At 42.2% G+C, this 27,965-nt stretch overlaps 1 protein-coding gene across 3 annotated transcripts in view; it reads left to right on the forward strand.

The window, feature by feature from the left end:
• The window catches only part of LOC135210982 (methylenetetrahydrofolate reductase (NADPH)-like), a 183,386-nt gene that overhangs the window by 132,147 nt on the left and 23,274 nt on the right, over positions 1-27,965 (forward strand). For all 3 annotated transcript variants that reach the window (XM_064243981.1, XM_064243982.1, XM_064243983.1), the window contains exons 5-9: positions 4,481-4,615; positions 17,007-17,188; positions 20,660-20,982; positions 22,138-22,293; positions 23,068-23,164. In XM_064243981.1, the coding sequence (XP_064100051.1) occupies positions 4,481-4,615; positions 17,007-17,188; positions 20,660-20,982; positions 22,138-22,293; positions 23,068-23,164 (893 nt within the window). The remainder of the gene's footprint in view (positions 1-4,480; positions 4,616-17,006; positions 17,189-20,659; positions 20,983-22,137; positions 22,294-23,067; positions 23,165-27,965) is intronic.

Raw genomic sequence — 27,965 nt, forward strand, 5'->3', positions numbered from 1 at the left:
CAAGATTTGGGAGTCTCGCTGAGCACTTGAATTCCTTAGAATTTTTGGTGCGCTCCAAGTGTTTGGTTTTCTGTGACTTCAAAACACTCGGCAAGACAGGCACTCCTGATAATTATTGTTGCAAGAGTCAGGAGTCTCGCCAAGTGCTTGGTTTCCTGGGAATTTTCTGGTGCTTGTTGAGTGCTTGGTTTCATGTTTCCAAGCACTCAGACGAGACAGGGCTCGCCCAATTGTTATTGTACGAGACTCAGGAGTCTCACTGAGTGCCTTGATCCCTTGGAATTGCTGGCACTCGCCAAGGGTGTGGTTTCTTGAGATATCCAAGCACTCAAGTGAGAAGTTTTCCTGATAATCATCTTGGAAGAATTGGGAATCTCGCCAAGCACATGAATTCATAGAATAATGCTGGCATTCGCTGAGCACTCACTATCATGAGTGCTTGGATAGCGAGACAAGCCTCTACCAGTACAGGAGAATTCGCTCTTCAGTCTGGCTTAGGCTTATAAGAGCACGAAGCTGCATGCCAACACCTTCTTGGTGCATGATCAAGTCCCATCTGTGTCTAGGACCTTAGGGTCTGAACTTGTAGGATAGCAGACACAGAATCCTTCTATTCTTCTTCTAGGGGCTTCAGCCTCGAAGGAGAATAGTGAAGTGGGAGGGAGTGATAGTTCTTTGCTGAGTATTACCACTCATAATTACGTGTTTGTGATCTGCTCAGCTCACTCAACTCGACTCGGTCTGTCCGGGTTGGCTGAGTTGAGTGCTCAGCTCTGTCAAACGAACTCTCTTCTCTTGATCAGGTTGGTATAGCACCCTCCTTTTCTGTGTTGTAGTCATCATGCAGTTCTAGTGTCATTCGTCAGACACTTGAGTTCCACAGGAAGGGGTCTTCGTCTTCATCCTTGTCTTCTGCCACCTCCTCCCCTTCTAGACTTAAAATTGGTCTAAGAAGAAGGTAGTTTACTCTTTGTCCTTGAGAAGCTCTGCCAGTGGGACTTCAAAGACTGCCTATTTTCACAAAGGAAGCAATTGGATCTCCTGTAGGCTATCCTAATCCTTTGGGGCTAAGACCAGGTACAGTTACCCCTTGGTATAGTGTTTTGCAAAGCTCCTACCACTGTGGCAAGACACTCCAAATGTATGAACCTGTATGGGGGATTTTACATCCAAATTCAGTGCCGGAGAGACAAATCACTGTCCCGATTATTGTGCAGGACAAGAAAAGGGTGTGTCATTCAGTGACTTGCCCTTGCTTGGAATCTTCTCCCCAGAGTTTGGCTGCGAGAACCTAAGTTCCTGGTTTGATTGTAGGATCTCACTGCACATACACTCAAGCTATTCAGGATGGATGGTGCTAGGAAGTTAAATCCCACCTCTCCAGTGTTTCCTTTATGGGAACATCCAGTTTGACATGAACGTCGTCTTTGGTGTCTTGTTGCTGCCATAGAAGCCTCCCTTCTGGATTGTTTCACCTTCACATTCTTCATTAGGGAATGGAGGAGGTCTGCTTCCAGTCCTTATTCTTTTTCTCTTTCGAAGCAAGGAAGAATTAGGCTGGCGATTGATCAACAGGAGCCTATGAATATATAATTGTATATTCTCGTGACATGCGTCTGTTATCAGTTGCATGGTCTAAGTAATAGGCACGTACCTGCAGTTTAGTTCTTCTGGTGTGTGGCTGAGACAATAAGTACCGTCTTTTAATTAACCTAAAACTCAAGACAGGCTTTTGAGGTCTCCCAAGAGTTTACGGTTGTGTTTCAGACAATCAGTGGTATTGTTTAGCAACAACGCCACAGGAGTTGCATTATCACCGAACACGAGGGTTCCATTCCCTCCTGTTTCAGTTAACATGCAGTTGCTTGAGTGTATCTGTATTGGTCTCGATAGCTCTACAAGCTGAACACATTTCATGTTGGAATGTACTACCAAGAACTCAGCCTACAGTCGAGTAAGGGCCAGAGTACGTACTGCCTTCTCACAGAGATATTGTTCATCTTAGTAGTATTGTTTCTCCTCTATCAAGTGTTAACTGCTAATTTGAATCTCTGTCCAGCCATCACAGACATAAAGTCTGGTTGGCTTTTGATTCTCATTTCCGCATATGCCATTATGAGAATCATCAGACAGAGATATGTCTCATTAGACTTATCATCACAGTGTTAAGAAGCGGTTCATTAGACAGTATACCCCAGTGTTTACATGGCTAAGACTTCTAGCTTTCATTGCAAGCACAAGCTTTCTCACCAAACAGCAATGAAATGTGTAGCTGAAATTCTCTTTTAGTCCTATATAAATTTCAGGGATTAGAGCAGCCTTCATTGATTGGTGTCATTGACAGGACTTTTTCTCTAATCAGAATTGCAAAAGTTAACTTCTTTCTGATTCAATTATGAAAGATGTAATGTCCACATTCGCCTTAGTCCTTCAGGGATTATAGCAGCCTTCATTGATTGGTGTCATTGACAGGACTTTTTCTCTAATCAGAATTGCAAAAGTTAACTTCTTTCTGATTCAATTATGAAAGATGTAATGTCCACATTCGCCTTAGTCCTTCACGTTAGTAGTATTTTTCTCCTCAGTTTAGATTCAACTACTGATGAGAAACTTCTCTCTGTCTTGCCACCACAGGGACCTCAGGCCTCTGGATGGCATTTGACTCTTGTTTAGGACACATGAGCCCTTACAAGAATCATCAGACAGGGTTTCTTTTACAAGACCACATCTTTTCTCTCTTCGGCATTGGTGAAGAGGATAAATGATTTTCATGGATCATCTTCAACAGCATCCTTCAAAAGGGGGTTTTCATATTGCGACTTTGTCTTGGATGTCGAATCATTCGGCATCTGTTGACAGGTTCGAATCCTTCATGATCCCTACACCTTAGACTGTATTTGTTGATCTAGATCAATCATCACTTTGTCCTATTGGTGTGTTGCTGTACCTGTGGAAGCCTCAACACCCTTTACAGGTTGCTAATAACCTTTCTCATCTACTGACTCGCCAATGGAAAAGTGTCTTAAAGTCAGATTCTTCCTTCAGGGAACTTCTCTGCAGATAGCTACATCACATGCGCTCTCCCCGAGAGTGCACAGTGCTAGTAGCTTGTTCCTTTCATCGCATTTTGAAGAATATGTCGGACTGGAAGATAGATGTGGTCTCATTAAGACCACATTTATGTCTTTCTCTCATTGGGTCTTTGCCCACAGGTCCTTGGAACCCCATATTCCCTGGATCTGTGGAGGATGCCCAACAAGTGTTTGCTTACCTGGCTCCTTTAAGATGACAAGTTGCTTCTCACCTATGGTGTTAGGTTCTAGAGGTAAGAAGGATGTGAGAGTGACTTGCCTCTCTTCCTCCTCCCTCCTCGTCCTTTTACTTCTCTTCCTTCAGGTTGAGAATAAGACTCGAACTTACACTTGCTGGTTGGGCATTTGACGCAGTAAGCCTGCACATCGAGTCTCCTTTCTATTTTTCTTATCAGAATTATAGAAGCAATCCCACTCCTTCCTCAAGCAAGGGAAGGAAGCAATCCCACTCCTTCCTCTAGCAAGGGAAGGAAGGAGACTTGGGCAATAATGCTTCCGATTTTGAATATTCTGATTTTGAATATTTGAATTACATCTGGGCAGGTGGGTTTCCCCACCTACTGTACGGTAGTTAATACCTAACCACATTATTCAAGAGTTTTAACGGCCGTGTTCCAGCTTTGCCGTAAGTAATTCCCATTGTAAAGGATCTCGGGTTTGTATAGTTAGGAAAAATACAATTTACTTTCAAAAATCATGATTTTGTAAAGTAGATAAGACAAAAATCCATGTGACTGCAGGGAGTGGCATTGCAAAGTACAAATAAACCAAATATTTTGTCCTTTTCACAAATGAAGAAAAATGACAGAAGCCCATATTAGGACCATAGTGCACTTGCTTAGAAATGTATAAGAAAATAATGCTTACTGCATAAATATCAATAGATAATCTTGCAACTACACTTTGACCCCAGCTGTTCTGGTTTCTATCTTTACCTTTCATTGTTTATATCAGACCTCCCACCTGGCATTACTGAAGGTTCTCTGCAGTATTCCTTCAGCCCGTAGCTGCAACCCCTTTCATCCCTTTTACTATACCTTCGTTCATGTTATCTTTCTTTCATCTTCCTATCCAACTTCCCCTAACAGTTGATTCATAGTGCAACTGTGAGGTTTTTCATCCTGTTACACCTTTCAAACATTTCCACTTTCAATTTCCTTTTCAGCACTGAGTGACCTCACAGGTCCCAGTACTTGGCCTTTGGCTCTTGTTACTTTACTCTGATTTTCTCCTCTCCTCTCTGATTTAAGAAAATCCCCCAGAGCAAACAAACCCTTTGAGAGTCTGTCAGTAGAAATTCAAATCTGTGGTCTCATTAAAGGGCCTTATATATTAATAATGAAAGCAAGAGTATGTATTAAGCAATATAATGTTTATTATAATTAAAGGTGCTGCACTAAATTATTGTGGCTTGGAGACAATGCTGCACATGACCTGCTGCTCAATGACCAAGACAGAAATAACTCAGCACCTTCAACGAGCCAAAGATGTTGGGCTTCGAAATATTTTAGCACTCCGGGGAGGTATGTTTCATGATGTATTTTTTGTTTTGTTTTAATGTGTAATATTAAAAATAGCATAGCAAGGGCTATATTGTAAATGTAATTTGAAAATCTTGAAGATTATTTCTGTGTGAAGACGTATATATATGATAAATAAGAAAGCACTAGTTTTGTACATGAACTTTCCTGCCAGATATATACTTAGCTTACGTCTCTGACGTCACGACAGAATTCAAAACTCGCGGCAAATGCGACAGGTAGGTCAGGTGATCTACCCCACCCGCCGCTGGGTGGCAGGTGTCTGAACCAATCCCCCTTTCCAGTCATAATTTTTCTGTCGCCGGTGTTGACTACATCTGTTGTCGATACCTCTCGATTTTGAATTATTACTCGTTTTCGCCCTGGATTGTTTCAACGGACTTTTGGTGAAGTACCTGCTCCTTGGCTTGGCATTTGCGATTTGTGGACCGTTTTTGGATTATTCTTTTGATTATTCTTGGAATTTCATTATGTCTGATTTGGAAATTAAGAAATCAACTATGTTCAGAGTTTGTTCTGTTACCGATTGTAAGGTGAGGCTACCGAAAGCTGCGGTAGACCCTCACACAGTATGCATGAGGTGTAGGGGGAATGACTGCTCATTTATTAACCCTTGTAATGAATGTGGTAATTTGAATGAAGAAGAATGGAAGGCGCTTTCTTCTTATGTAAGAAAGCTTGAGAAGGACAAGGTTAGGAAAGCTTCATCTAGGAGTTCTAGTAGGTCTCGCGCTAGCGAGTTTGAAGTTGATAACCCTGTTGTAGACGTAGCGCCTTTACCAGTTTCAGCCCCTGCTTCCTGCACCGAACCCGAAGATGCGCCTTCGGAGGTGGACACTATGAGAGCCACTATTCGCAGCATGGAGCTGAAAATTAAAGTGCTAGAAGGTAAGAGTGATAGCAATTTGTGCAGTGATCCCAGTGCAGTGGAGGGTGCGTCTGATCGGCTCCCTAATGCTTCTAGGCCTAGACCTCTTCCAGACTCCCAGACCCAGTGGAGGAGGAAAGTCGAAAGCCGCAGGAAGGTTAGGGAGAACCCCCACCGGTCAGGCGTCCCCTCGGTAGCGCCTGATGTTCGATCCCAGGCTACCTTGGATCGCGCCAAGAGAGAAGTCTTACGGCAATGCTTCTCGTCTTCGCCTTCTCCTTCGCCCAAACGTGGTTGGAGCTCCTCGGAAGCTTCTCGGCCGTCGAAGAGAGCCTGGCAGGCTTCTTCCGCGCTCCCCTCCAGCCCTGAAGTTTTTTCGGAAAATCCTGGATTGGATGTCAAGAAACCGAGGATTTCTTTGGAGTTTCGCTCTCCTAGTAAGGATCGAGCTGCGTCTCCCGTGAAGGACTTTGTTAAGTCTCCTACACGTGTGTTGGCTAGTCTGCAGGCGCAGATTACGGCTCTGGCTGACTCCTTGATTGTGAATGCTGGTCGTAGGAAGGACGTCTCGCTCCCGGTAAAGAAGTCCAGGCGCTCTTCTCCAGGCTTACGCTATTCGTCAGTAACTGCCCTCTCTCCAGGAGTGGATCGTAGTACGAGGCGCTCTCCTGCGGACATCGTTTCTCCGTCGGACAAGGGGCATGCTTCCCGTAGACGAGCCTCTCCTGACAGGCGCTCGTCTCGAGACAGGATCTCTCCCGCTGGCAGACGCCAGGAGCCTGGTAGGCGTTTTTCTCATGGTAGCCGCTCTCCTTCAGGCTTTCGCTCTCCTGTGACCAGACGCCCTTTGGTAGACAGGCGCTCTTCTCCTGTCAGCCGCCTTCGCTTAGCAGGCACCAAGAGCCTGGTAGGCGCTCTTCTCCTTCAAGGCGCTCTTCTCCCGATTTTCGCTCTCCTCGAGTTAGGCGCAGGGAATCTGTCAGACGCTTCTCGCCTGGTAGGCGCTCGTCGCCAGAGATTCGCTCTCCTCGCAGCAGGCGCCAAGAGCCTGATAATCGCTTCCCGCAGGACAGGCGCTCTTCGCCAGGCAGCCGCTCTCCTTTAGACAGGCGCCAGGAGCCTGATAGACGCTTTCGCCTAATAGGCGCTCTTCGCCTAATAGGCGCTCTTCCTCGCCTGATAGGCGCTCTTCGCCAGATTTTCGCCCTGCGTTCGTTAGGCGCCAAGAGCCTAGAATGCGCCCTCATCCTGACAAGAAGGAGTTTTCAGGCAGAAGCTCAACGGAAGTTATAACTTCCCCGGTTAGATGTCAGAGTTCTTCCAGACATTCTTCCAAGGATGGACTCTCGGCTGAGGACAAGACAGCCTTTCATCGTAAGGATCGTGAAGGATCTTCGGCGGAAGAAGAACAGGATCCCTCGGAAGAAGAAATTCCTAAGGATTCCTCCGTTTCTTCATACAAGCGGTTGACGGACCTGTTGCTTCAGGAATTTGGAGACACCCTTTCTCCTGTCGCCCCGCCCTCGCCTCTTTCGTTATTTTCGACTTCGAAAACTTCGAAGGTTTCATCCTGTGTCAGGATGAAGCCTGCAATCTCCATGAAGAAGGCGCTTAGAGGTTTTGGTGAGTGGCTTCTTTCGAAGGAAGAGAAAGGGAAGACGGTGTTCTCTTTCCCTCCTTCTAAGCTTACTGGGAAACTAGGATTCTGGTATGAATCGGGAGAACCCTTGGGCCTCGTTCTTCCATCCTCGGCAGACTCGGACTTCTCTTCACTGGTGGATTCCTCTCGACGCTCTGCCCTCATGTCTGCTAAGACGACATGGGGGATGAATGAGCTTGACCACCTGTTGAAGGGAATGTTCCGAGTCCTGGAGGTGTTTAACTTCCTAGACTGGTCTTTGGGCGTTTTGGCCAAGAAGACGCAGACCCCGGATTCCATTTCTCCTGAGGATCTTATCAGTGTTCTCACGTGTATGGACAAGGCAGTGAGGGATGGATCGAGTGAAATAGCTTCACTTTTCGGAGCGGGAGTGATCAAGAAGAGATCTGTGTACTGTTCGTTCCTGACGAAATCAGTATCGCATGCTCAGAGAGCCTCTCTCCTGTATTCTCAGCTCTCTCCTCAACTCTTCCCTAAGAAGATCGTTCAGGATGTTTCTTGTGCCCTTTCAGCTAAGGCTACACAGGACATGCTAGCCCAGTCTACCAGGAAGCCTCACTCTTCTTTCCAAGCTAAAACCAAGAGAGAGACTCCAGTTAGGCAGGAGCCCTTTCGAGGAGTCCCTCCTGCCAGAGCTTCTTCCTCTAGAGGATCTAGACCCACTAAACGAGGGAAGACCTTCTCTAGATCCATCAGAGGGAAGAAGTAGGATTCAAGTCCTCCAGACATCAGTGGGTGCCAGACTTCTGAAGTTTGCCGACGTCTGGGCCCAGAAAGGGGCGGACAACTGGTCACTCTCGATTGTCCGCAAAGGCTACCTCATTCCCTTCTTATCAAGACCTCCGTTGACGACGACTCCGAGGGAGTTGGTAGCCAAGTACAAGGACCCCATCATGAATCAAGCCCTCTCTCTAGCAGTAGATCTTATGCTGGAGAAGGAGGCGATAGAACTAGTGAAAGATCCTCATTCTGCGGGTTTTTACAACAGACTGTTCCTAGTTCCCAAGAGCTCAGGAGGATGGAGACCGGTTCTGGATGTAAGCGCCCTGAATGTCTTCGTAGAAAAAAGGAAGTTCGCCATGGAGACAACTTCTTCAGTGTTGGCGGCTCTTCGTCCAGGGGACTGGATGGTGTCCCTAGATCTTCAGGACGCTTACTTCCATGTGCCTATCCATCCTTCTTCACGGAAGTTTCTAAGATTCATGATGGGAGGGAAGATCTTCCAATTCAGGGCCTTGTGCTTCGGCCTTTCGACAGCCCCTCAAGTTTTCACGGGTTTAATGAAGAATGTAGCGCAGTGGCTACATTTGGAGGGAGTGAGGCTGTCTCTCTATCTAGACGATTGGCTGATCAGAGCAAGCTCACAAGAAAGATGTCTGGAGGACCTACAAAAGACACTGACTTTAGCAAGTTCGTTGGGGCTTCTGGTGAACTTCCAGAAGTCACAATTAATCCCCAGTCAAGAGCTGATATATCTGGGGATTCGGATGGTTTCTCCGGATTTTCGGGCATATCCGTCACCAGAGAGGATTGCTCGTTGCCAAGAGAAACTAACGACCTTCCTAGAGAAAGATGCATGCACAGCGAGGGAGTGGATGAGTCTGTTGGGGACACTTTCCTCGCTGGAGCAATTCGTTTCTCTAGGAAGGTTGCATCTCAGACCTCTCCAATTCTTCCTTTACCGGAACTGGAGGTGTCTCTCTCTAGACCTGGAATTCTCCTTCAGGATATCAAAAGGAATCAAGAAGGACCTTCTGTGGTGGACAGATCCTCTCCGATTTGCAGAAGGTCTGTCTCTGTACATGCCAAACCCGAACCAAGTATTGTTTTCCGACGCGTCGGAGACGGGTTGGGGTGCGACCCTAGGGTCAAGAGAAATGTCAGGCACCTGGGAGGGGGAACAGGTGTCCTGGCACATCAACAACAAAGAGTTGATGGCAGTGTGGTTGGCGTTAAAAGCCTTCGAGCCCCACGTCCGAAATGCTATAGTTCAGGTCAACTCGGACAACACCACAGTTCCTTGGGCTTACATAAGAAAGCAGGGGGGGACACACTCTTTCTCCCTGTACGAAACAGCGAAGGACTTGCTGTTGTGGTCTCAGGCAAGGAAGATTGTTCTCCTCACCAGGTTCGTACAGGGAGAAAGGAATGTCAGAGCCGATCTCCTGAGCAGGAGGAATCAAGTGCTCCCCTCGGAGTGGACTCTGCACTCAGAAGTTTGCCAGGACCTGTGGAGGTTATGGGGCAGACCTCATATCGACCTTTTTGCGACAGCAAAGAACAAGAGAATAGACCTCTACTGCTCCCCGATCTCGGACCCAGGAGCAGTGTCAGTCGATGCTTTCCTCCTAGACTGGCGAGGTCTGGACGTCTATGCTTTTCCTCCATTCAAGATTCTGAGTCAAACACTCAGAAAGTTTGCGGCCTCGGAAGCGACAAGGATGACACTGGTAGCTCCATTCTGGCCGGCCCAAGATTGGTTCACAGAGGTACTGGAATGGCTAGTGGACTTTCCAAGAGCTCTTCCACAAAGAGTAGATCTGCTCAGACAACCCCACTTCGACAGGTATCACAGAAACCTCCCCGCTCTCAATCTGACTGGCTTTCGACTGTCAAAAGTCTTGTCAGAGCGAAGGGGTTTTCAGCTAAGGCAGCGAAGGCTATCGCATCAGCTAGAAGGCCCTCTACCCTTAGTGTCTACCAGTCGAAGTGGGACGTCTTTCGCCGTTGGTGCAGAAACCAGAAGCTTTCCTCTTCCAGTACCTCTGTGACCCAAATCGCAGATTTCCTGGTTTTTCTCAGGGAAAAATGTGGTCTTGCAGTTTCGACCATCAAAGGATATCGGAGCATGTTAGCAGCTGTGTTTAGGCACAGGAATTTAGATATCTCCAACAACAAAGATCTACATGATCTGCTAAGATCTTTTGAAACTTGCAAGAAACCCTCGTCTCAAATTCCGAGCTGGAACCTGGACGTGGTTCTTCGTTTCCTGAGGTCCTCGAAGTTCGAACCTCCCCAGTCATCTTCTTTCAAGGATCTTACGAAGAAGGCTCTGTTTCTTTTGGCTTTAGCATCTGCCAAAAGAGTTAGTGAGCTTCATGCTCTAGAAGGAAGGGTAGGTTTCAAAGAAGATTCCGTGATTTGTTCCTTCCTTCCTTCTTTTCTAGCTAAGAACGAGAACCCCTCAAATCCTTGGCCAAGGAGTTTTGAGGTTCCAGGCTTAGCTCCCTGGTAGGGGAAGAGCCAGAAAGAACTCTTTGCCCTGTGAGGACTTTAAGATACTACCTCCAGAGGAAGAAGTCTCTTAAGGGCATTAAGGACAGACTTTGGTGCTCTGTTAAGGATCCCAGTAGACCATTGTCTAAAAATGCTTTGTCCTTCTTTTTATTAGAAGCCTCGTGAAGGAAGCACATTTGGCTTGCGGTGAGGATCACTTCAAGCTTTTGAAAGTCAAGGCTCACGAGGTAAGAGCCATTGCGACGTCCTTGGCTTTCAACAAGAATATGTCACTCCAGAATCTGATGAAAGCAACATTCTGGAGATGCAATTCAGTATTCACGAACCACTACCTTAGAGACGTCAAGATTACTTACGAGAAGTGCTTCGCGTTAGGCCCGTATGTATCGGCGGATTCGGTGCTGGGGCAGGGAGCTGAAGCATATCCTTTGTAAATTTTTTCCCCTATTGTTTGTGTTGTGTTTTTATGGTTGTTTGAAAGAGGATGCGGGTAGGCATCTCTTTCTATTCGTATTGCTAACATTTAGAATGGTTAGGTGATCTGTTCGTGCTAGAGCTCCCTGCATTGGTAGTGGTCAGGCTCTGTCATTTAAGAGGGCGAATCCCCATTGACATGATCCGACTTGGATTCTACTGAGTAAGTGGATATCAAATCCCTTCGGTAGACCCAAAGAGTCTTTTCAGCTGTAGGTCACGCCCTCGCTGTAGCTCTTCAGGCTTTGCAGACTAATAGACAGTAACTATGAAGTCTTCAGCCTTATCAGGTAAGAACCAAGGTTGTTAGTATCCTACAACAGATGTTGTTTCCCCTTTTTCCTTGTTACCTCTGTCTTTTTCCCTCCACCAAGGGTGTCAATCAGCTAAGTATATATCTGGCAGGAAAGTTCATGTACAAAAATGATATTGTTATTTTACAATAAAGTTTTGTACATACTTACCTGGCAGATATATACGATTGATGGCCCTCCCAGCCTCCCCTCAGGAGACAGGTGGAAGAAAAATTATGACTGGAAAGGGGGATTGGTTCAGACACCTGCCACCCAGCGGCGGGTGGGGTAGATCACCTGACCTACCTGTCGCATTTGCCGCGAGTTTTGAATTCTGTCGTGACGTCAGAGACGTAAGCTAAGTATATATCTGCCAGGTAAGTATGTACAAAACTTTATTGTAAAATAACAATATCATATTTATAGTGTTGGTTCTTTGATTCTTTGGTATGATCTTTTGAAATTATGGTAAAGTCATATCTTACTTTGATAGATAAATTGATGGATATGTATTTAGAGTTTTATGATGAAATATAATATTATAAACTTCAAATGAAAGTATATACAGTGGTCCCCCTTTATTTGCAATGAATGTGCTTGAAACCCCCCATGAAAAGCTAGAATCCACAAATACTTAGAACCCCTATAATAAAAACCCTTAAAACTCCCCATTTTCTCAGTTCAAACTTAAGAGAAACCTACTGAAAATGCTTGTACCTGGTTTTCTTCATAGTTTTATCACAAAAGTGCATTTAATAATGAAATTGATATGAAAATACAGTAATTTGTGGATCTTTCCCATAGAAAAATGATGCAAGTATGCGAATTTCCCGCGAATAATGGGTAGATATGTTCCATAGAGAAAACTGCAAATACGAGAGTGCAAATGCCAACAACATGGATAAGGGGGTTCCACTGTATTTCTTTGTGAACAGAAAGTAAAGCACAAACATATTTTGTAATTATGTAACTTACCCAGTAGTTATATAGCTAAGAGAGTCACTCACCCAGCAGTTGGAATAACAATATTCGCAGGTCGTGCTGATTTTTCTGTTTTGTTATGGCTAGGTAACAATGCCTTGCCCACTTTCAGGGAAAGAGAGGAACAACTTGGCAAAGAGCTCAGTTTGTTTCTGCCGGCTGTGGCTGTACACTGATTGTCAGCTAAAGTTAATTCTGAAATTCTCAACTTTTCTGATTGTTGGTTCATCACAATTGGTGAAGCATTAAGTATTCAGATAATGTTAGATTCCTTATTAGAGGACTCTTTATAACTTTGACTTTTGTTACCGACTTGACTAACCGTTTGTGACGATGTCAGACTCAAGTCTGTCTAACTTTAGATATTGTGCTAAAGGTTTAACAGAAGAGTGACTAAAGAATCTTAAGATTTGCATACTTTGTATACGGATGTGCAGAGTGTATTGAGTGGGACAAGAGAACATGGAAAAATTTATTCTCACTTAAGGAAGTTAGATAGAGAGAGAAAAGGAAAGGCTTCAGCTACGACAAATTCAAAATCATCTAACCAGGGATCTTCCGAATTAAAGTCGGATTTGAGTGTTTCTATTATTTCGTTAGCCCTGTTCCAGTTTCAGGCTCCCACACTTCCAATCCCAACCCCATCACCAACCTCAAAGAAAAGCTTGATAAGCACATAGCTTTATTAGTGCAGGTGATGGAGCAGCTTGGTTTGCCAGTGTAAGTCCTTATGGACAAAGTTAAAAGTGATAGTGTAGCATTAGTGGAGGTGGCTGTTCGTCCCATCGACTCTCGTAGGCAAAGGTCACTGGCATATACTCCTCAAAACCTGGGAGGATTCAAACTGGTAGCCCAAGGAGGTCAGTGGGGTCTGCCTATGAGCAGTTGCCCCCTCAATTCAACCTGTTGGCACATCCCAGGTTGCAACAAAGAACCAATGGAAAGGTCTCTCTGTAGATGTGCATAGTTTGTTGAGTTTAGAGGCTTCCTCCCCACATCATCAGTGGCACTCAGGGAGTAAGTCTCGTCCTTTAAAGAGGGCCGCTAAGTCCTTACGGATGTAACGTTTTCCCCCATTGGTCTCTGTCAAAAGTGTCTTTCTTCCAATTGCCTCTCAGAAGTTGATGCTCCCCCAGCGCCCAAGGCACGTCATTGTTTGTCTGCACCTCACAAGGCGTCAGTGCTTCTTTCGGCTCCTGCTTCTCCAGCAGTCCCAGAGTACTCGGTATGTCTACACTTTGGTTAGAGTCAAGCACCCGTTGGAGCCCGAACCCTCAGCAGTCAACAAGCGCCCTGTGGCACCTGCTTGCTTGGAGCCAGACAAGCGCACAGTTGCGCCTGAATCCCCCATTGACACCACCAGCTCCTTTAGTTTCCTCTGGTGTCTCTGAAGTGGATCCCATGATTCAGTTGAAGCTAGACAGTATTTTGTCTGTTTAATAAAGCTCCCATGATATCTCTGTACTTGTAGATGTCACAACTCCTCAAGCCCCTTTGGTTGGAGTTTTGTCGCAAGCTGGGTGTGGTTAAGTCTCAAGCTCCTGTGGATTAGGCTCTTTCTCTAGTGTCATCTAAAGTGTTATCCAAAGAAGAAGAGACAGAAGACTAAGAAGCTCCTTCGACTGCTTATGCTTCTATGATGAGGTTCCTTTTGGCCATGCTTCCTATTTTTTTCGGGAACGACTTTGTCGCCCGCTTCTACTTTTGCTATAGCTATGCCGTCTTCGTCTTCCTCTAACCTGCCAAAAATTATTCCTTCCAGCCACCAATAGGAGAGAAGCATTGCACCCCCCAACCAATGAAAATTCAGCTCACAGAGACCCCTGGTGACCCCCCGAATATAAATGAGGGTTGCACCAAAACCATCATCAGTCTAATCAAAGCCACAGCCTTGAGAATATGTGGGCTCCCTTATCTCAGTGATTTATGGCACTAATGGCGCTGATAACCGGTCATTGGCACCATAAGCACCCTTATGGCTTGCCATAAGAACCCTTACGGTGCCATAAGGTGCCTTAAGGTGCTGATAACTGGACCTCTTCCCCTTATGGTGCCATAAATCGCCTATTTTATGGAGCTAAAACCAGATTGCCAATAACCAAGTCCGCCGATAAGTGTGGACTACCTATACTGAGTGTTTTGCTTGGTCATCTGAGCAGTGGGGGAAGTTTGAGGGGAAGAAGTGTCGAGGAAGGCTGCCAGGGCTTCATCTGGGGGGAATGCCCCGATGAAACCCTTGGTTTCCGACCCTTCATCACCCTTCCTTTTTCCTAGCATGCTTCTAATAATTGCTGTTTCTCCTTCAGGGAGAATCTCGCCTGGTGCTCAGGATGACGTTTATCCAGGGGCATCTCACTCAGAGGGGGATATTTCTCTCTTGCGGGGAGGAGGGACTCCTACTACTAACCTGACTCGTTTTCTGAGGTGTGGCGATGTCACAGTCTGGTGATCTGCAGAAGGCTTGGTTGACACAAGGCCTCCTTGGCATTCCCTCATGGCAAGGCCTAGTCACACTTCTCTAGCACTCTTGTAACTCGTGCACCAGTGGTTTTGGCGCATCACCCAACAAATGTGACTCTTTCAGTGGTGATGGGCACTCACTCCCATATACCTACAACCCAGCCCTCAGTGCCACCTCCACCTGGGTTTGCTGTCATGTTCATACTGTACTTCAGCCCCCCCCCCCCCCCCCCCCCCCCCCCCCCACCCCCCCCCCCCCCCGCCCCCCCCCCCAACCCAGGGTTTCCCTCAGGTAGTTGGGACTCCTCTATAGCGTTCTTTCTCTAGTGGTAGGTGCTCTTGCATCTACTCCAGCTCCTGCTGTTCCGGTTGCTCCTTAGATGAGGGATCTCACCATCATCCCGAGGAAACTGGCAAAGAAGAAGAGAGCTCATGAGGTGTCATCTTTCCTCATTGACTTCAGCTTCGTTATTGTCTCCTCCTTTTAAGGCTTGCCTGACAAAAAAGGTAGTCTCTCCTCCCCTAAGAAGTCTCGTCATGGGACTTCTAAGGGTCTGCCTCCTCCTACTGAGGAGACAGTTGGGTGTCTTCCGTTGGTGCTCCTGTTCCTTCGGGAAGAGGAACCATTATGCTGTCCCCAGGGTCTAGTGTAATGGGAGCCACAGGAGTGCAAACTGTGGCTTGCACACCTGTTGGCAGTCATAGAGGTTCTGCTTCTAAGTGTGCATCCAAAGTTGTCACCAGCAGAAGCTCCTATCAGCGTCTGCAGTTGAAGGCTGTAGGTCTGCCCTAGGCCTAGTCCTGATACCGAGAGGTGTAGATATTTCTGTGTTCTTGGAAATATCTCTGCTAATGATGAGCTTGAGAGGTCTTGCTCACCCAGGGATCTCAGGCCTCCTGAATTTCATGTCTCTCTTGTATTAAGGAGCCTGACTCATCTGCCTTACAAGCCTTTATAAGTCATGAGACAGGGATCTGACACTTGAGAGCGTCTTTCTGCTTGCCTTGGCATCGGCGAAGAGTCTGAGAACTTCATGGTCCATCTTGCAATGTTAACCTCTCAAAGGGATGGGAACTGGTTACACTCAATTCCATCCCGGACTTGTAACAAAGACTCAGAACCCATCAGTCCCCGATGCTAGGTTCAAGGCCTCTATGATCCCCTCACTAGAGGATTTTTGTAGTAATGATCCAGACAAGATGCTACTTTGTCTTGTTAGAGTGCTACAGCACTATCTGAAGAGGATTTGACATCTCTGGCCTGAGTGTGACGACTCTTCGTTAGCACCAAGAAAGAAGTGTCTAAGAACACTGTTTCTTCTTGAAGCAGTCAGGAAAGTGTACTCCGCAGAAGGAAGAAATGACACCAGTACCTTTCGTCCAAGAGCTCACAAAGTCAGAGTTGTTGGTCCTTCCCTTGCATTCCACAAGAACCTATGCCTCAGGTATTGAAAGGTGGGGTGTGGTTTAATCAGACCACGTTTTCCTCTTTTTACCTTTGGGATATACATAGCCTGCAAGTCCCTAGACTTTTTCTTTGGGACCTGTGGTGGCTGCTCAACATGTGTAGCTAACCCAGCTCTAACTGGACAAGGTCACATCTCGCCTTTTATTGTATGGTACGAATATGGGTTTGAATGTGAGAGTGATTGGCTCTCCTTCTCTTCCCTTCATTCTACTCTTTTTTTTTCCTTCAGACAGAGTTGGGTCTGTCACATGTTGGAAGTGGCGGCTGATGCAGGTAAGACTATTCTTAGAGCATTTTTTATATATCCTTTGAGTAGATTATATCCTCTCCTTTCCCTAGCAAGGGGAGAAAGGAGGCCCTGACATAGGACAAACCCAATACTTGTTTTTGCCTTATTGTCTCCAACATTAAAGGTAATTTTGGTTTTTTCATATGAGGTTACATACACCTCCCTCATATGAAATGATTCAAAGTCTGACCATTGACCAAGCAGTTCCTACACTCTGATCAATGGTTCAGAGGCTTGGTTACCTTCCTTGCTATTTTGACCAGGAAGGAAACTCAGGTCAGGTGGACACCATTGGTTCATAGAGGCCCACTCAGATTTTTCCCACCAATCAGTGTCTTCTTATAGAACAGGACTGAGGGTTTGCATAATGTCTAGGAACAAATCGCAATTTTTTAAAGTAAATTGTTTTTTCTTAACTATACAAACCTGAGGTGAGGTTCTGATTCCCTTTTTCCCATTTCTTCTTTTTGTCTTTGCAGGGCACCCCTTGGACTTCCTCCCTTCATTTTCTTTCACAGTAGGCCTTGTATATCCTTTAGCATCTCATATGACTGTTCTAATGTGATTTAATTGCTATCTGCTTGTATAATGTTCTTATAGTATGTCAGTTAATATCCTTTAGTAAACTTGTATTTTATTTCAGACCCTCCAAATGGTGCAGATGACTGGGTTCCACCTCAGGATGGTTTTAACTATGCCACAGATTTAGTGAATCACATTAGAAAGGAGTTTGGGGACTATTTTGTGATATGTGTTGCTGGTTACCCTACCGGCCATCCTGAGGCTGATTCATATGAAGATGATTTAAATCACTTAAAAGAAAAGGTTAGTTTAAATTTAGTTCCCCTGTTGAAGTTGAAGTGGTATGTTTCCTTTCCAGAAACAAAAATATGCCAGTTCTGCCGAGCTCTTACAAGTGCTTTGTGAAATTACCTTGATCTGTGTTTTGTTTTTTCTTGTGGTGAGTGTTCACAGTCAGATGCAAGAGTGGATATGTGAGACTGATACAGCTTGCATCACCAGTTGCTGGCTGATACTATGCAAGAGGTTAATTGTCATGATTTTGAGCCCTGTATGTAACAGTAAATTACTGTTAATTTTTTTATATGTTGAAAAAATATTTTGTGCATCAGTAAGTCATTCAATGAGAGAGAGAGAGAGAGAGAGAGAGAGAGAGAGAGAGAGAGAGAGAGAGAGAGAGAGCTAGCTCTTTGTAACATACTTTAACATAGGTTAGCATTTTCTAATAATCTGGCTATGTACTTTGTAGCTTACATCTATTATTGAATTTTGTTAGTCTGTGTTTCATGCATTGTGCATCCTTCACCAATTTTTAAAGATTTTTCTAACACTTACATGCCAGAAGAAAGAGAAGAATTTCATCAAAATGTATGTTTTCATTTATTTTTTTATTAAAGTTTGCCATAATTTGAACCATGCTTGCAATCTTGCTTATTGAAGGCTGCATTACAGTTAAGGGTGTCATAGGACTCAGCTGCTAGAAGATGGAAGAGGGGAGGGCAGAGAAAGGCGGCCATCATGCGGATCCCTGCCAAGGCCAAAGGATGGCTCTAGAGAGTTGGTATTTTGTTGTAAATTTGAAGGTTACATAGAAATGAAAGTTTGGAGAGGGTGAAGAGTACAGAAAGCAATTAGGGGAACAGTCTCAAGATTATCATACATAGTTGATGATTCTGGATAATAGGTTGGATATGAACTGATTGCAACCCCTGAGATAGCCTTGAAGGCTAAAGGATTCCTGGCAATGTAGATTTGCAAGCTTGCATTAATTAACTGCATTGCCCATTAACAAAAGGTTTAGTATATTGTTTAATCAATTAAGATCTGTCATTGTTGTCATCAAAATGTTGGGGTATACTGGCATTCTTTATCATCACTAACAATATGCTATCATTTGCAATTACCTCTGTAATTTCTTGGAAAACTTTTTGACAATTATCTGCAGCTTTCAACACACCACTGTTATTCAGTGTTACTTGAAATAGTACTGATCATTTCCCTTTGTTGGGTTAGATGTGATATGAATTCTGTACACTATCCTATGATTTCCTGGGCCTTCATCAGTACTTCCTTATCCAGTACTTTTCTAACAGTTCCTTGTCCTCATCACACATCTAAACCATCATGGTGCCTGCAGCAAAAGTTTTGCCAACTGTGAATTTTTCATAACATTAACTGAATTTTCATCCTTCTTTCATTATTTGGTGATGTATAAATGATTGATCATACCTGGCATAAGGCTTACTGTGATCAGATTTTCAGTGGGAGTGGTTTTGTTAAACTGCTTAATTAAGTGCCTTACTGAGTATAATTCCTCTCCATGTAAAAAAAATGGCTCCTTAATGAAAACTATTTTCCTGTTTTAAAATGTATTGCTTTAGATGTCTGAATTTTTCTCATATGTAACAAAAGGTCATATTTTAGCGATATGAAGTGAAAGAGAGTCATTTCACAACCTAAAGTCTTTGAGTATTATGCAGAGGTAAACAATTTCTCAAAAATCTCTGTATTCCAAAAATGTTTTCTTACTAAAAATTTCTCTAATGCAAGGGTGGGAACCTTTTTCTTATTTGGGCCATTAGGGTTCACAGTCTATAAAAAATGTTAGCTTTAATCAGCTTTATTATTATTATTATTATTATTATTATTATTATTATTATTATTATTATTATTATTATTTTTATTTATTATTTTTTTTTTTGTGCTCTATCACAGTCCTCCAATTCGACTGGGTGGTATTTATAGTGTGGGGTTCCGGGTTGCATCCTGCCTCCTTAGGAGTCCATCACGTTTCTTACTATGTGCGCCGTTTCTAGGATCACACTCTTCTGCATGAGTCCTGGAGCTACTTCAGCGTCCAGTTTTTCTAGATTCCTTTTCAGGGATCTTGGGATTGTGCCTAGTGCTCCTATAATTATGGGTACGATTTCGACTGGCATATCCCATATCCTTCTTATTTCTATTTTCAGATCTTGATACTTATCCATTTTTTCCCTCTCTTTCTCTTCAACTCTGGTGTCCCATGTTATTGCGACATCAATGAGTGATACTTTCTTCTTGACTTTGTTAATCAATGTCACGTCTGGTCTATTTGCATGTATCACCCTATCCGTTCTGATACCATAGTCCCAGAGGATCTTTGCGTGATCGTATTCTGTCACTCCCTCAGGTTGGTGCTTGTACCACTTATTACTGCAAGGTAGCTGATGTTTCTTGCACAGGCTCCAGTGGAGGGCTTTTGCCACTGAATCATGCCTCTTTTTGTACTGGTTCTGTGCAAGTGCTGGGCATTCGCTTGCTATGTGGTTTATGGTTTCATTTTTCGCATTGCACTTCCTACATGTGGGAGAGATGTTATTTCCGTCTATTGTTCTTTGAACATATCTGGTTCTTAGGGCCTGATCTTGTGCCGCTGTTATCATTCCTTCAGTTTCCTTCTTTAGTTCTCCCCTCTGTAGCCATTATTATTATTATTATTATTATTATTATTAGTATTATTGTTATTATTATTATTATTATTATTATTAGTATAAAGGATTAGTTTATCCAGACCTCTGAGCCTAATAAAGACATTAACTTCTTCAAATTCAATAGCTGGAATTGCAAATAGATAAAGAAATAAAAGGGAAATGTATATTTAAGGAAACAGAATAGGTAAAAAAGTATCAGGGTTATAAATAAATAAATTTCCTTAGTTGACAAAAGTTACTTCTATATCCTTGATGGTGAGTTGTGTAGTTGATTTAGAAAAGAAAAAGAATACGTATTAACCATAATTAAGAAAAGAACAAACTTAAACTATATGAACTTGATTCTTCTGAAAGATTTTCTCATTTGCAAATGTCAAATTTTTAATAATTATTGCTTCTTGACTCATTTAAAAAATATTTTAAATATAAAAAATACAGGGTTGTATGTAGAAATTAATTTCTATAACGTTGATTATGAACAAATGTGGGGATAATGGTAGAGAATGAAAGTATTTTTTTTCTTCAAAAAGCAATTCTCATTTTAGTTCTTGATTCTTTTTATAGGAACTTGTATATGAATTGCTTTACTGGTAGTATAAAATGATTTGGCTGATCTTATATGGCCCAAATGTGAGCACATGTTCCCTACCCCTCTTCTAATATATCAAAGTGTTTTTCTTATTAGAATTCCTCCAATTTAAGAATGCCTCCCAACTTGAAATTAATGTATTAGAATGTTCCATTCTACTTTAAATTTTCAAAGGCTGCTAGAAGAATAATTCCTTTGTAAAATGTATATTTTCAGGTTGATGCAGGTGCAGATTTTATCATCACACAATTGTTCTTCAAGGCTGAAACATTCATCAAGTTTGTCAGAGATTGCAAAGCCATAGGAATCAATTGCCCCATAATTCCTGGCCTGATGCCTATTCAGAGCTATGACTCTTTGAGGCACATTGTTAAGCTTTCCAAGCTTGATGTTCCATCTGAAATCATGGATGTGGTAGCACCACTAAAGGATAATGATGAGGCTATCAGAAATTATGGCATTCATCAAATGGTCACTCTTATAAAAGAATTATTTGATGCTGATATGGCTCCTGGAATTCATTTCTACACTCTTAATAGGTGAGTATGGCACATGAAATCCAGCACTTCAACTCATGTAATAGCTAGAACGTGGATATTAACTCTTATATGATAATTAGTTAGGTTCCAATTAGAAGTTTGTGCTAATGTGAATTTGTGCAAATTGAGTCGCATAAGATTGAGCTATTACTGCAGACTTCATGATAAGCTTTGAATAAACAATATTCAGCAGTGGGTTAGTCTTAGCTTTAAAGACTTACAACTGTCATTCATATTATAAAGTCATTTAATCAAGCCACCGAGTCATTTTAAACTCACACGGCCATCCTGAAGGCTCTGAAAGTAAATGGTGATAATTGGAGCAAGAAAGAAGTAAAGGAGTGGTGGAACTAGGCTTGATGAGATCAGTTGGAATGGATGAAAACTAAAAGACAGAAAGAAGTACCTGTAAGAGAAAAGGGTAACTGGAGAGAACCTTCAGCACTTCTTACAAAAGGCTGCCGCCTCAAGGCATGCCATTTTTGATAACCCCCTGTGGGGACTGACAATTTCAATGTATATTAAGAGGCAAATAGAAGTCAGTCTTGGGTTGCACAAGCCATACTCACTGGGGTAATGTTGGACCAGAGGTAGGAAGACCTTAAACAGCTAGAAAGAGGGCAGTCTGTAAGAATGATGGGTGCCAGGCTGAATGTTAGATTAAAGTTACTGTTTGTGGTTTTTAAGCAAGTGATCCTTTGGTAGTAAACTACAAAACATATGACTTGACTGCATTGTGTATTTTTTAGTCTGAGACTTCATATATTGCATTATTTATATATGATAATGATTTTTTTTTTCATTTCTGATGGTTGTATACTAAACTTCAGGCAATGACAAAAAAAAAGGAGCCAAAAATAAACTCTTAATCTTGAAAACTAAGCGCGCTGCGATTTTTCGAAAATATTTTTTCCGCTCCAGGCATACGGGAGACGATTTTTATTATACCCCTTCGGCGTAAGACGGTTAATCAGAATATGCTATTCATTATCTTTGTGAGTGCTAAGGAAATATTTTAGCTTTTGATAAATAGCACACCAAAGCTGGGGACATATTTAATGATGAATCAGTTTGATGGAGAATCCCATTTTGTCACTTGCCCCAGCTTTTGAATTTATTGAAGAAAATATGTAAGTCTGATATTTTTATTTTTAGAGAAGTTTCTACAACTGCCATTCTCAAACAACTTGGGTTATGGGCTCAGAGTCCAAGAAGACCTTTGCCATGGAGGACTGCAGCAAATTACAAGAGAAGTGGAGAAGATGTTAGACCTATATTTTGGGCCTCTCGACCAAAAGCCTATATCTATAGGTTAGTATCACTTGCTTCGTATTCAGATGTGATATCATAGATGATAATGGCCATTTTTACAGTTAATAAGAAATATCTGTGATAACGGATAGTGCTTTTGTTCAGTTGCTTCTTCATTGATGTCTTGGAAACAACTTTGAATATATGTCCAGTAAGAAAAAAGATCAAGAGAAGTACTGTACAGTCAGTTTTCAACTTATACATGACTAACTTACACAAATATGGAAATATGTACACTTGAAAAATACTTTAAAAGAAAAATCCATTGAAATTTCAAAATTCAGTGCAGAATTTAACTATGCCACTTGTGCAAAGTATGCTAAGAATGTAAACCATGTGTATAAAATGTTAACAGCTAAATATTTGAAATATAAATTTGTCTTTGCTGCTTGCACCAAGTAAAGTGCTACATAAGAATGTATAGCATGTGTAAACACTAGCAGCAGAATATTGTATCTAAAAAAGTATATAAAAAATCTTAGGATTGCCAGTGTTACTATTACTGACCTAAAATAGTACATGGTTATATAACCTTAGTTAAATTTGCTATTTCATAATTGAGACTCATAGAAGGGATTTGAATGTATACAAATTTTTCCTTAAGGGCAGAGTGAATCCTGGAACCAGTCTCCTGAAGAAGTTGAAGACTGACTGTAAATGTTAACTTCTATTCCAGAATGTTCTTGAGAATTTGATACTTGGTATGCAATACTACGCTGTTCTTCCTTGTAATGAAAGTAACATTTCAAAATTGCAATCATTCTTTTGTACTAGAACACAGCACTGGGATGAGTTTCCGAATGGAAGATGGGGAAGCTCAGAATCTCCTGCCTTTGGTGAATTAAAGGACTACTATTTATTTTATCTGAAGGTAAATGATGCAGCCATGTTTGTGATACTTTATTAAGAAAATTAAATGTTGGCAATTATTCTAAATTGTAAAGATAGGTGACAAATAGTTGTTTGATTACATTATAATCTTAACAGAACCAAGAAATCTCATGAAGGTGGTGAAAAATTATAGAGAAATAAAAGAATTTCACAAATATCCATAAACCTTATACTTTTTGTTAACAGATGAAAATATGCGGTACTATTTTGACTAATAGAATTTAAAGATATTGAATAATTTTAGTTCACAGAACCTAAAATTGTTCATTTTCATACAATCAACTTACCTGTCAGATATATACATAGCTAAGACTCCGTCGTCCCCGACAGAAATTCAAATTTCGCGCCACTCGCTACAGGTAGGTCAGGTGTTTGAATTTTGGCCTAGCCTAACTCCTTTCTTTCTCTATAAAAATGAATAATCTACCCACCTGTACGCTTTCTCCAACTCCAGTACACTCCAGAAATCACCTTAAAACACCAGCACCACAAGACTTACGACCCAAAAACAACTCCTACCAGACAGAGAGCTCTCCCCTACCAACCACACACCACCAACACGTGCTTTCTACTGCCCCAGTGTTGATTGTTTACATCCTGCCGACGCCGCCGCCATCTTGTCTATGACGTCACAGCCTATGACGTCACAACACAACTTAAATACATCAACAGACACCTTCTAGAATCTACCACATGTTGTCTATATATAGGACACCCACCATATTTCAACAATGCATAAAATACCCATAACAATTATACAATATATAATCACACTTATCTATACCCATAACAATTATACAATATATAATCACACTTATCTCTTTCTCCCCCCCCTCCGACTGTTTCCTAACCTAGTATTCCCCTCTTAATTTCCTTCGTCCTCCAAACTCTTTACCCTCTACATAATTTCTAATACATTCCCCTGAAACTCCTGCTTTAGTTAATACATCAGCACTTGCTCCTTTCCTTTATCCATCTCACCTCCTTTATTTCCCGGATTCAATGGTTTCCCTTATTGCAGCAATATCTATTTTTAATCTCTTGCTACTTACACCAGTGCTCGATTTGATGGCGGTCATTAGTGTTTTACTATCAGTGTTAACCAAGGCTTCTAAATTTCCTCCCTCCTACTACCTCTTCCCACAAATGCTTGAAATATATCAATCCTTCTACAGCTTCCCCAACACTCAGGGCTTCAGCCTCAATGGTGGATTTTGCCACTCTCCTGGATTTCCAGACTTCCACCATATGGGACTTCTCCTCTTCCTCTGTCAAAGAAATAATATACCCAGTTGAGTATGGCCATCTTCTATGTTTCCAAATGAAGCGTCTGCATAGGCTTCCCAATAAAACCCTTTCTTCTTCCATCTCACTTATTGTAACTTCGCCCATCATGCTCTTAGTTTTTCTCACAATTTTAATAAGTTTCTTTCATATCCTGAGTTTGTTCCTTCTTTAAAATGCGTTTACTTAATTCGCTAATATCATATGAATATTTCTGGCATCGTGTGTAGTGATACCCAATTCAGCTGTCCTACCACTGATCTGCTACTTGTTAACTCTTTTTGTTCTAGCACTCTATTACCCGTATATCTTCTAGCCTCTGGTTCTCTTATGGAATTTATATATTACTGCCACTTGATTAAGGGAAAATCTATTCTCCTTCTGCTCTATTACTACTCCTATATATACTTGAACCTTTTACTCTCTTGTTCTCCTACTTGCAATTTCCCTTTCAATCTCCCAATCGTTTCCTTTAGAATCCTTCAGTTCCTCCGTAGCAAAAAATCATCTACGTGTGTACACAAAAATGCCTTCCAATTTATTGTTCTTTTTCCAAAAGAATATATTAGGTTCTAGTCTACTTCTCTCACCTTGGAAGCTCCATTCACTACTTTCACCACTTTACAATACCATGCTTTTGCTGCATCCTTGAGCCATAGACTGTTTTCTTCAACTTCCATAATACCCCTCCAACCATCTTCCCTGTGGCTTCAAGTACACTTCTCTTTGTATCTCGTCACCTGTAAATATGCAGTTTTGACATCCAATGTATAACAATTCCAATTTTTTCACCTTTATTATGGTTAGACATTTGAATTTTGGGCCTAGCCTAACTCTTTCTTTCTCTATAAAAAATGAATAATCTACCCACCTGTACGCTTTCTCCAACTCCAGTACACTCCAGAAAATCACCTTAAAAACACTAGCACCACAAGACTTACGACCCAAAAAAACAACTCCTACCAGACAGAGAGCTCTCCCATACCAACCACACACCACCAACACGTGCTTTCTACTGCCCCGTGTTATTGTTTACATCCTGCCGACGCCGCCGACCATCTTGTCTATGACGTCACAGCCTATGACGTCACAACAACATTAAATACATCAACAGACACCTTCTAGAATCTACCACATGTTGTCTATATATAGGACACCCCACCATATTTCAACAATGCATAAAATACCCATAACAAATTATTACAATATATAATCACACTTATCTATACCCATAACAATTATACAATATATAATCACACTTATCTCTTTCTCCCTCCCCTCCGACTGTTTCCTAACCTAGTATTCTCTTAATTTCTCTTGTCCTCCAACTCTTTACCTCTACATAATTTCTAATACATTCCCCTGAAACTCCTGCTTTAGTTAATACATCAGCCACTTGCTCCTTTCCTTTTATCCATCTCACCTCCTTTATTTCCCCGGATTCAATGGTTTCCCTTATTGCAGCAATATCTATTTTTAATCTCTTGCTACTTACACCAGTGCTCGATTTGATGGCGGTCATTAGTGTTTTACTATTTCAGTGTTAACCAAGGCTTCTAAATTTCTCCCCTCCTTACTACCTCTTCCCACAAATGCTTGAAATATATCAATCCTTCTACAGCTTCCCCAACACTCAGGGCTTCAGCCTCAATGGTGGATTTTGCCACTCTCCTGGATTTCCTAGACTTCCACCATATAGGACTTCTCCTCTTCCCATCTGTCAAAGAAATAATATAACCCAGTTGAGTATGGCCACCTCTTCTATGTTTCCAAATGAAGCGTCTGCATAGGCTTCCCAATAAACTTTCTTCTTCTTCCATCTCACTTATTGTAACTTCGCCCATCATGCTCTTAGTTTTTCTCACAATTTTAATAAGTTTCTTCATATCCTGAGTTGTTCCTTCTTTAAATGCTTTACTTAATTCGCTAATATCATATGATATTTCTGGCATCGTGTGTAGTGATACCCAATTCAGCTGTCCTACCACTGATCTGTACTCTGTTAACTCTTTTTGTTCTAGCACTCTATTACCCGTATATCTTCTAGCCTCTGGTTCTCTTATGGAATTTATATACTGCCACTGATTAAGGGAAAATCTATTCTCCTCTGCTCTATTACTACTCCTATATACTTGAACCGTTTTACTCTCTTGTTCTCCTACTTGCAATTTCCCTTTCAATCTCCCAATCGTTTCCTTTAAGAATCCTTCAGTCCTCCGTAGCAAAAATCATCTACGTGTGTACACAAAATGCCTTCCAATTTATTGTTCTTTTTCCAAAAGAATATATTAGGTTCTAGTCTTACTTCTCTCACCTTGAAGCTCCATTCACTACTTTCACCACTTTACAATACCATGCTTTTGCTGCATCCTTTGAGCCCATAGACTGTTTTCTTCAACTTCCATAATCCCCTCCAACCATGCTTCCCTGGTGGCTTCAAGTACACTTCTCTTTTTGTATCTCGTCACCTTGTAAATATGCAGTTTTTGACATCCAATGTATAACAATTCCAATTTTTCACCTTTATTATGGTTAGACAGAATTTTAAAAATTTCAGCATTGCATGTGGGAGCATCCTTTTCCCACTCAGCCATTTCTTCTTCAAACCCTCTAGCTACCAATCTTGCTTTACATATCCTTTCCCCCTTCCCCCCCATTTTATCTTTTCAGTTACTATCCATCTTGTAGATATAGCTTTTTGTCCAACATCATTTACCTCCTCATATACCTGGTTATCTCTCCAACTTAGAAGTTCTTTTTCTTTAGCTTCCATTATGCTTCTATTTTCAAATCCCAGCAACACCTCCTCTTCATCTTCAATTTTTTCTACCTGACTATAATCCCTCAAGTTAACCCACCCTTTGTCACCTGACTGTGAGTCTCGTATATTGTACGAATCAGCCCATGCTTGGCTTGATCTTTTTCCTGCAAAGACCTAAAATAGTCCATTCTTCTACTTGTCCTGTATCATTGTTATAGCCCTAACTCTATTTCCCTTTTTGAATTTTGGTATCTCTTCCATTAACTCGCTTTCTATTGACCCACTTTGCCCGTTATCTTCCACTGTTTCCTCTATCACCTCTCTTTCTATAGTCTCTTCTGTCTGCATTCCTTCTCTCACCCATATCTCCTCTCCTTCCAGCCAATCTACTTCCCTTCATTTGGGCCATCTGACCTACCTTCACCCCATGGGATTTATCTATTCTAGCCGATATCTCTTCTGTATCTGGTGATCGTCGTTGAATCCTTGTCACTGTATCCTAGCTACTTCTCTTAAAGAATCCCCATGTTTGACTATTATTGTTTTCCCGATACTCCCACTACCTGAGCAGAGGTCCTCTCCATTCATTTTCATTTTCCCTCTTATAGAATACCTCATCTCCTACCACTGCGTTCTTCAAATTTATGTTCTCTGATGTTTTTGTTTAGCGCTATTCTTATTTTATTACAGGACTCATTTTTTATAAATGCTTCTCTGGCCTTGTGCATTGCATTCA

This window comes from Macrobrachium nipponense, chromosome 4 (assembly GCF_015104395.2).
Source record: "Macrobrachium nipponense isolate FS-2020 chromosome 4, ASM1510439v2, whole genome shotgun sequence".
Classification (NCBI taxonomy): Eukaryota; Metazoa; Arthropoda; class Malacostraca; order Decapoda; family Palaemonidae; genus Macrobrachium; species Macrobrachium nipponense.